Raw genomic sequence first — 10,293 nt, forward strand, 5'->3', positions numbered from 1 at the left:
CAAGACATGACAAAGGTTGTGTTGGAGAAGCACAGTTTCCCTCTGAGACTCATGTCACCCAGTTCAGATAACTACTTGATAAATTAAATATTTGTGTTGATGCTAAACAGCTGAGCAGGCCCACACTAACAAATGAACGAAAGGAGCAATAAGAAAACGACAAAACAGGATTAGTGCATCAGTTTTAATTACTGAAACCTAATAAGCAGAGCACGTCTTCCACGGTAGGTGACAAAAAAAAAAGAAAAACCTCACATGCAGTCCACAACATTTAGCATGCATACTTCAGGGAAACTCTACAATTTATTTTTCAATAACGGCTTTCATATAAACAACAAGGGGAGAGATCAGTGAGAAGACTCATTATTTCTATATAGATATTTTTAACGCCTGTAAGAAACCAGGCAAGGCTATCCCCCCTGCCAACATTAAAAATAAAAAAAATAAAACATTTTCTGAGAAAAGATTCCTGTTTTTTGTTGTCAGAAAAGGTTAATTCCACGTGTACATGATTTCATCCAAATTCCCATCCCTGGGTCCTCACAAACATAACTTGACACACTGAGCATGAGGGAAGCTTTAGTCAGAGATCAGTGTTTCCCACTGAAGGATGCTGTATCTAGGTATCATACCCTATTTTATCAAGTTAAATTGCATCTTAATATTAGGATTTTGTCTATATTAATATACTCTATGTGTCACCATCAACTGGAATCTAGCCATCTTTATTTCCCTTTCATTCTCTTATCTTCACACAACTGCACCTCTCCTCTGTCACACACAGTCTGTTCATTTTATGCATTTGTGCTCTTTTGACAACTTTTATCAGCAGCACGTTTTTATGAGGACGCTCAATTCACCTTACTCATCTTTGAAATGTGTCACTCCACATTCTGTTATCACAACAGGTGAACCGTGTTTATGGATGCGTATTGTCGATGTAGTATTGACAGCTGCTATCGCAATGATAATCCACTGCTAGCTGCGGCAGAAAAAAACCTAAAATGACAAGATAATTAGCTTCAATTTTAACATGAGAAGTCACACCTTGATCGGCGCTTATATAGGAGAGACCTACCAGATGTCCCTCTTTCTCTCTCTCGTGGAAGGGCAATTCAATTCAGTAAAAAAGAAAAAGATTAAATGTTTGGCTAATAAACGCGGGCAGCCGCAAATATAACTGGTTGGCGTCCCGAGTATTGTCTATGTGTGAGGAGCACTGGAGATTTTCTCTGCGTGGGCAGCCAAGTGCACTTTAAGACTAACGTGCTCTGCAAATCTTTTACCACAAATGGAGCAACCAAATGGTTTCTCGTCCATGTGGACGACCATGTGTCGTTTAAGAGTTCCGTTTTGTGTAAATGTTTTGCCACAGACGTTGCAGCTGAAGGGTTTCTCATCCAGGTGCGTGGTCATGTGTCGTTTCAGAGTTCCACGTTGTGTAAATTTGTTGCCACATATCGAACAACTAAAGGGTTTCTCCCCCTTGTGGACAATCATATGTCGTTTGAGCGTTCCGTGGAGGGCAAACTTTAGACCACATATTGAACAACTATATGGTTTCTCCCCCGTGTGGACTGTCATGTGTCGTTTGAGAGTTCCATGAAGGGCAAATTTTTGAGCACAAACTGAACAACTAAATTGTTTCTCGCCTGAGTGGACGGTCGAGTGTAGTCTCACATTTCGCTTTGAAGGAAATCTTTTACCACATGTTGAACAACTGAATGGTTTCTCTCCAGTGTGAACCCTCATGTGTAAAACCAGATTGTGTCTGCGGCTGAAACTTGTTTTACAAACGGAACAGTTGAAAGGTTTTTCTCCTGTATGAACACTCGCGTGCGAGGTCAAAGACGCTTTCCGTGTAAACCGCGTGCCGCAGATGGAGCACCTAAAAGGTTTCTCTACTGTGTGTGTTGTCTTTCGCCTCTCAAGTTCTTCTTTCCATTTATATGTCTTATGACAAAGTTTACAATCCAGCGGTTTTTGTCCTGTTTTGCTTCTTTTGTGTTTTGTGGTGCTTGTAGCGCCTTCAGAGGAGCTGGGTGATGTGTTTCCAGTGATACTTTCTGTTTCACTGACAGATTCTTCACTAGCTGATTGAGAGTTCCTGATCTCCCAGTTCCAGTTACTGTTATCAGTATCTGATTCAGAGGATTCGTCTCTGTCCTCTACTGCTGGGTGTTGATGAATATGTGAGGACTGAGGTTTCTCTCCATCATCATCATTCTCTTCTTCACTTTTCACAGAGACAGGAAGGAATATGGACTTGGTGACATCAGCCTCCTCCAGCTCTCGAAGCGGCGCTCCCTCCTGACTGCTCCAGAGTTCCTCCTCTTCCTTTTTAACGATAGAGGACTCTGATTGGTCCTCATGGCCTAGGCTGGGGCTGCACTCCTGCTGCTCAGAGGGCGCTTCTTCTTCACACACCAACAGCTGCTCGACGTCTGCAGGGAATAATTATAGAAAATGTAAGTTTTAGAAAAGTGTTTTTTCTGTTTACTTTTAAACTTCTAACTATTTTCTTAAACATGGGGAGAAATGCTTTATGCTTTATGTAGAAGTCTTTCAAACTTCAAACCTATGATGCACCGGAGCAGAAAATAAACAGACTTGAACTTTGCGTCACCGATCATGTTGTGGGCACGTCTGGAACTGATACATATAATCTCTTATTATTATTCTAATTTATGCTTTCTAACCATAAGCGGGACAGGGAAAGGGTTCCCCGCCGCCCCCGTCCAGGTGGCCTCCTGTTTGCCTTCACCCACTTTTTACACTGATAGCAGTAACAATATGAATTGTTTCAGGGGGGGCGGACCACAGACTCATGCTTAATGCACCATGGAGCCTCATCTGGTATCAGAGTACAGAATGCATTGAGCTACTTATTTATATGGCCCCAAAAAAGTGACTGTGATTATTCAGTCATTTAAATCATTATGGACTCCTCCACCAGGGCACTCCATGCTAATAAGTGACATTTATTTGCAGAGTGGTGTGAGACCTACATAAGTGATGTCTGAGAGTTCCCCTATGCCAACAATACTTTCAAAGGGCACCACAGAGTAGATAAACAGACTATAAAGGCCCATCTTCTGATGTTCTGTTTTTTTTAAAGGGGCTATATGTAACTTTCAAAAATACTGCGTTTGTAGTGATACTGCATGGCCGTTAGGCGAACTGCACCAGTAACCTGTTGCTCACTCTCCCTCGCATGCTTGTACGTACACAAACCAGCATCGTCATCGGCCGCGGAACACTGGATATTTACCGGCATAATGTTTACAGAGGAGGTAAGTGGTCATACACATGTGAAAGTCTGTGAAGGAGTCTGTGTGTCTGTATTCAGTCTCAGCAGGCACTGGCTGAGAGCAGGAGTGTGTGATGAGTTTGTCCGCCTTTGAGAGCTCTTACATAGAAGTGTGTGGAAGGCGGCCTCTGGCTGTAGCGGGAGTGTGTGATGAGTTTGTACTGTTGATCTCTGTAAGCGGAGCGGAATGAGGAGGACGTTGAGAACGTGCATAAAATGTCACTTCCTGGAGCTTTGCGGAAAACAGACCCGGGGAAACTTTTTACACAGGCTATATTTTAACCCTCTCCCTTTATTTTCTCTTTAATTGCATCCCAGTCAAAAGGTATGATATTCTGTAAGCCCCTCATTGCTGTACACTAATGTTACTTTAATATAAGTTGAATTGATTGTAAAGGGAAGTTTTGACTTTGTCACTGTTGCTATAGTTACTCAAACACAGGCTGATACTGAGCATTTATTTAGAGCGATGAAGAGGCAGATTCACCAGAACTACTTCACAGACGTTCCAAAGCTCAGTGTCATATTTTAAAACGGATAGTAGGGGTTCCCTAAAGTAGTGGATAGACTCTTAACTTTCCCCCAAAAAAATGTTTTTAATTTGAATTGCCCGGTCCAGCAGAGTATGAAAGGACTGTTATAAACGCTGACATGTTAAGACTCCTCTTGCATATTCAGCCAATTAGAGACAGAGTAGGGAGGAGCATCCCTTCATCATCCTGAAAAAAAAAACATACTACTAAAAATTGTCAAAATATGTGAATCAGAGGAAATTGGTATATCCTACGGGAGAGAAACCACAGGGTATACCACGGCATGAGACTCTAAACTGGAAGTGCAGCCCGATTTTATTGTGTGTATTTCCTCTCTTGACAGAGGAGGTCAGACAGTCTTGGGATGGAGACTGAATAATAAGTGACTTCACTCTGTAAACCCTGCTGCACTACACCACGGCTAGGCGCCAAATATTAGACAATTTCTAGTTTTAATTACCAAAAGGTGAATTCAAACACATGTAGCCGAATTATTCATGCAGCTCGGGGGCCACTTGGAAAGAGTTTACTTGCATTAAATGATAATTGACAACAATTAAATTTAACCACTGGGTCCCTCGGAGTTCTTATTTTGTTTGTGAGGTATTGAAACGTGTTGGTCCCCATCCGATGAAACAACAGGTGACGCAAAGGGGGGGGGGGGGAATAGTTTAATCGTACAAACCTGCAATTTCCAAGCGGATTTCCGGCATGTAGGAAGTTTCCTGAAGTTTCTGTTGATTCCCTTTCGATCGACAGATTTCCTCCTCGTACTCTGATATCGTCTTTTCAAACAGCTCAAATATCTCTTCAGCAGCTAAAGTCAGTCTCTGAGTGACAAAATCTTTCAGCAATTGAACTTTAGCCATTTCTACTTAGTTAAGAACATTAACTTTTCCTCCAGACTCTGTGATAAGAGCTGTTGTTGTTGTTAATTCTGAGATCGTCTATTTCAAGCTAGCCAACGAAGCTAATCTATCCGACATGTAGGGCACCACGCTGTATGTAAATCGTTATAAAAATGTAGATAAAGAAAGAAAAATATTCCGCTCAGACTTTCAGGCTTATCTGGAAGTTACTGTGTCCGCAAATATGTACATATCCTGCTCTCTCGTTTGCTCTCTGTCCAGCGAGAAAGCTAACTTTAGGCTAACTTACATTAGCACTCTGAGCTAACAGTAGCTAAGGCTGGAGGGAAAACATCCCAAATCTGTGCAAAAAAGGAACTCTCCAAAACAGTTTAGTACATACAGCCTCCGGTAGTCCACATCGGATTTATTTTAGGGTAACGTACGTGGTAACAAAGAGGGAGAAACCACGTTAGCCACACGGTTAGTAAAAGTCGTTTCCGGTAGCATTCTTCCTCTTTTGTATTCTGCGCTGTGGCGGGAGGCATTACCGCCCCCTAGTGTACCGTGAGGAACATGATGTCCATTGTCGTGTTTGTGTAGGTCATTCCTGTAGGTCCTCTCCTGAGATTTCATACGATTGTTTTCCTCTGTATTTCATAGAGATTAAATCCTTCCTTTCCTGCATGCAGATGTTCTTGATCCCGAGCTCAGGCTCAAGTGTAGACGGTATGTGATCCTGAAAAACTCTACTAGTTCAATAAGGACAGGCAAGTCTCAGTAAAGCAAACTTTATTTTGAAAATGTATTATGTTATTGCATGTTTTAATCTGCTATAAAGAGTCAATACCAACACAACCTTCATTATCATAAAGTTAAAGTTAAGATTACACTTTTGGATTATGGATGACGGATAGAAAAATGTAATAAATGGATTTGAAAGATCAAAGCCAAAGAACTTCAAATGAAAAAGAATTGAAAACTGAAACGAGCTTGAGTCACTTGTTCAATAAATATAATGTTTCTCTGAGTGCCGCTGATGGAAGGCCCTGTGTCCACCTTGCATTTTTTTCCAGCGCCAGCGTCTTTTTTTTTCAGTTGTTTTCAATAAGTAGAGAGCGCTCCCAGCAGAAAGCGGCCGCCTGGAGAAAAAGCGCAGTGCCCTGTGTCTTTTCTTCTGAGCGCCCCACCTCTTTTGTGCGGCAGCTCTGAGCGCTGAAGTAGCAAATCTTTCAACTTTTCAGAAAGGCACTGTTGACGTCACCAAGCCTCTTTTCTAAATGTTTGATATTCCCTGTATTTTTGGTCTCCTACGGTTCGTGTCTTACACTCTCATCCTCCTCGCTCCGTGTCTGATCGGGAAATAAAATCTCAAACTATCAAACATGCAGGGAAAGGTAACGGAGCAGGGTCGGTCATACAGCGGCCGTTGTCATGGAGACAGGACGGACGGGCAGCGCTTTTCTTCTCATCGCACAAACGCTTCCATGTGAGCACTCCCGACCGAACAGCCAGCGCTTTTCTGGAAAAAAAACGCAAGGTGGACACGGGGCCTAAGATCTTCAATTTAAAAATAACAACAGACACATAGATGTCCTACGAGTGTAGCAGTGTTCCCCTCTGTTACAGCATAGAAGGTTTTTTTTTACATTTGCAAAGGAGATTTTGCCCACAAAACAACCAAAAAGCTTGTCATATTGCATGATTATAGATCAAACTACCAAACTACATAAAAAATGAGTCTTTACATGATTAATCCAGCAGTCAACCTCTCTTAATAATGCCACTGATTTTGTTAACTTGCTGAGCTTGGGTCAGTAACATGTCTTGGTCATAACTGACAGTCCTGAGCTAATCACACCTGTTTGGTTTTTTGAACCAGGCTGTAAACATGTCAATGTCTGCTGTAAAAACAGGCTTTTTAGAATGGGTGTGTATATGACTGTGACCTGTGCTTCTGCAGCCAGCCTCTAGTGGAACTGCAGGATTTGCACTTGAGCGTCGGCTTCATTTTTTAACACCGGAGGATGCCGCTTTGTCAAAGATTGTAGCTTTAGAGTGTTGACGTAGTTTTGCTCTCGGTACTTGAAAGACTAGAGCCCGACCGATGAATGAATGTGTGCAGGAGTTTGCACTGCAATTTTTCTGTAGTAAAAAAAACAACAACAGATAACCAAATACTGGGTGCTTAGGACTTATATTTTTGTTGCAGTGGGATTGAAAACGATATTGATGTCATTTGACTTTAACTAGAATCTTATCGGAGATTAAAATTTGGTACCACGACAACCCTACGACATACTTTATGACACTGGAGAGGAGAGAATCTTCATGATGTAACTAAAGGGTTTTCTCCGTGTGAACTGTCATGTGTCTCGTCAGAGTAACTTGTTGCGCAAATCTTTTACCACAAACGGAACACCTGAAGGGTTTTTCACCTGTGTGGACAGTCATGTGTCGCTTCAGAGTTCCACGTTGTGCAAATTTTTGGCCGCAAACTGAACAAGTAAATTGTTTCTCGCCCGTGTGCACAAACAAGTGTCGTTTCAGGTTTCCTCGTAGTGCAAACGTCCTCCCACAAAATGAACAGCTGTACGGCCTCTCTCCTGTGTGGCTCCTCATGTGGAGGAGCAGGTTGTTTCTCAGACTGAAACTTGTTTGACAAACTGAGCAGCTGAAAGGTTTCTCTCCTGTGTGAGTTCTTAAATGTAACGTCAGAGTCGAGCTTTGGGCGAACCTGGAGCCACAGATGGGGCACCTAAAGGGTCTCTCCCCTGTGTGGACCCTCATGTGCCTCTCCACATCTCCTTTCCATGGAAAAATCTTCTTACAAACCGAGCAGCTGAAACGCGTTCCCTCGGAATGATGTCGCATGTGAGTCGCTAAGGAATTTTTCCGCAGGTATCGTTTACCGCAAACTGAACAACTGAAAGGTTTCGGTCCTGTTCTGTTCCTGTTGTGTTTCAGCGGATGTCCCTTCTGACCTGAACTTGTAGCGACTTCAGAGGAGCTCTTTGCTAATTCTCCATTTTTACCTTCTGTGTCAGTTACAGGTTCTTCACTGTTTTGGAGAGGGTTCTGATCAGACTGAGGGTTCCTGATCTCCTCCCAATCCCAACTACTGTCATCAGTATCAGACTCAGAGGACTGCAGAGTCTTGTTTTTGTTTGGGTGAAGCTGTGAAGACTGCGGTTTCTCTTCATCATCTTCTTCGTTCTTCAAATTGACAGACGTGAACGCGGACTCGTTGATACAAGCCTCCTTCAGATCTTGAAGCTGCTCTCCATCCTGACTAATCCACAGTTCCTCCTCCTCTTCCTTTTTAATGACTTGGGACTTTGTTGGATCCACCTGGTCGAGGCTGGGGCTCCAGTCCTGCTGCTCAGGGGGAACTCCCTCATTTCTCACCAACACCTGCTGGATGTCTGTGTGGAGAACAAATACAAATTTTAGGAAATTATAGTTTACTGAAAACCTTACACATGATCAGGGCCGACGTGCCCTCCATCCAGGACTGGTACCAGACCAGGGACAGAAGAGGGGCAGGCAACATCACTGCAGACCCCTCACACCCCTGAGAACAATACAGTAACTCCAGGATTTCACTAACATTTTTGGGGATTGTTGCGGCCTAAAATGACTGATTTCACGGCAGCTTTTCAAGAAAATTGCAGTGCAAGTTGTGATGTTTTTAGACGTTTTTTTGCAATTAAATTGCAGCAGCAAGCGAAAATTGCGACACTAGTTGTTTTTAATGTAAAAAAAACAACATTTTTTTTTTTTAATATTAAACTATTTTCTTACACACAATTCGATGTGACTGAGTGATGCCTATATTTTTAACCTGAGCAGAGCCATTAGCTTTGGGAAGTTATATTCCTCTGCCTCACACACACCATCGGATTTCATTACACATCCAAATTAATATGTTGCCTTAAGCTTTTAAACCACATTTTACGACTTTGTATTCCTAACTATTTCCATGAATAATCCTAAAGGAGACGGCAGCTGGAACGAGCCTGACAGGCAGAGGCTGAAAAGAGAGTTTTTGCTGACGACAGTCTCAGACAAATAAGAAGTTTAATGAGCTGCAAATCATGCAAAGCTCTTCAAAAAGGTTTCACAGACTGACGACACGAAAGGTGAACATGAGGAGAATATGTCCTCTTTAAAGAATTGTCATGTTTATTTCAGCTTCTGTAGAATATTTAACAGCAGGTAGAGGGTGGCAGCTGGTTGAAGAGTAAAAAAAAACAACAACTAAATTTACAAACCTGCTCTGGGTGACAACACGTCAGAGTCCAGGAGTTGTTCTGGTCCCTGGTTCTGTTTCCATCCACCGAGCTGCTCCTCGTACTCTGATATCGTTTTTTCAAACAACTCAAATATCTCCTCAGCAGCTGCAGTCAGTCTCTGGTTCACAAAGTCTCTCAGCATTTGGACTTTAGACATTTTTTGAACAGCTTTTTCCTCCAGAAACACTCCAATGTGAGGATGATGAGTCTGTCTGTTTTTTTTTAGAGAGCAAGCCGAGCTGACGTCACATTAAACATTTTCAAGAAGCGGCAAATCAATCTGATCGATTCTAACAGTTTATGTGACACTGTAGGTTTACTATAATACACATATAATTGCCTCGGTCTCCATAAACACTCTCTTTCTGTCGCTGTGTCCGTCTATTTCCTGCGAGCAAGCTAACATTATGCTTACTCACCGAAGCATTTTGAGATAGCATGACATGGGACTACGGTTAGAAAATGCCATATCGACGCATGAATACCAACCAATGTTTCTTATTTATACATGAAGTCCGCTAACTCTGCCCGAATGCATCTCACGTATGTAGCAATATTAGAAATTAGAATGTTAGCCACGGTTAGTAGCACTTCCGGGTACCATTCTTCTTCTGTTGGTTTTATTGGCGGTGTTTTATTACTGCCACCTACTGGCGCATAAGAGTTTGATTCTTCCTTTTCATTATCGTCTTGTTGATTGAGTAAAATTACGATTGTGTAAAATGTGTGGCCCAATGTCAGCTCACACTGCATTTATTTGCTCACACTGTATGACACTGAATAAATAGGGACGGAGTATTCACAAGTGTATTTACTTCAGTTGTCTCATATTCACGGCTTAAATACACACACCTGTAAAATACGCTTTCTCTCTCTCACACTTTCTCACTCAGCGTCACCGATAAACACAAGGTTGCAAACAGTTAAATCATAACATATAGTTACAGTGTACGCCCCACTTTAGGGGAATAACAAATAACAGACCTACTATGCTGGAGGTTTGGCTTCTTTTACTGACTTTCTATTGGAGAGAAAAAGGCGTAGGCTTTACATTTTCTCTCCTTAGTCAAAGTCAAAGTTAAAGTCAAAGTCAAAGTCAAAGTCAACTTTATTGTCAATTTCAAAATATGCCAGACATACAGTGGAATCGAAATTGCGTTTGTCTCCGACCCGCAGTGCAATACAACCAAAATAAGGTAAAATAAGATGAGGTAAAATAGATAAAATAAAATGAGGTAAAAATAAGATAAATAATATTTACAGTAATAAATTCTAAATTGTGCAAAAGGTACAAAATGGTAAATAAA

At 41.8% G+C, this 10,293-nt stretch overlaps 1 protein-coding gene across 1 annotated transcript; it reads right to left on the bottom strand.

Moving 5' to 3' along the window:
- Window positions 1-170: 170 nt before the first annotated feature.
- Window positions 171-9,735, bottom strand: LOC109989035 (zinc finger protein 665). The gene is made up of 6 exons (XM_065948402.1): window positions 8,966-9,735; window positions 7,033-8,116; window positions 6,641-6,670; window positions 6,113-6,213; window positions 4,529-4,717; window positions 171-2,444 (listed from the first exon to the last, which is right to left on the bottom strand). The coding sequence occupies exons 1-6, from the start codon at window positions 9,141-9,143 to the stop codon at window positions 1,204-1,206; spliced, it is 2,823 nt and encodes a 940-aa protein (XP_065804474.1). The 5' UTR covers window positions 9,144-9,735; the 3' UTR covers window positions 171-1,203.
- Between the last annotated feature and the right edge of the window lie 558 nt (window positions 9,736-10,293).

This window comes from Labrus bergylta, chromosome 19 (genome assembly GCF_963930695.1).
Source record: "Labrus bergylta chromosome 19, fLabBer1.1, whole genome shotgun sequence".
Taxonomy (NCBI): Eukaryota; Metazoa; Chordata; class Actinopteri; order Labriformes; family Labridae; genus Labrus; species Labrus bergylta.

Bases quoted from the DNA above. Each gene is read 5' to 3' on its own strand.
- LOC109989035 (XM_065948402.1), bottom strand. From the start codon at position 9,143: ATGTCTAAAGTCCAAATGCTGAGAGACTTTGTGAACCAGAGACTGACT. The intron at 4,718-6,112 runs GTATGACCGACC...TTCTTAACTAAG, and splicing joins TCTCCATGACAACGGCCGCT to TAGAAATGGCTAAAGTTCAA. The intron at 2,445-4,528 runs GTTTGTACGATT...TATTCCCTGCAG, and splicing joins AATCCGCTTGGAAATTGCAG to ACGTCGAGCAGCTGTTGGTG.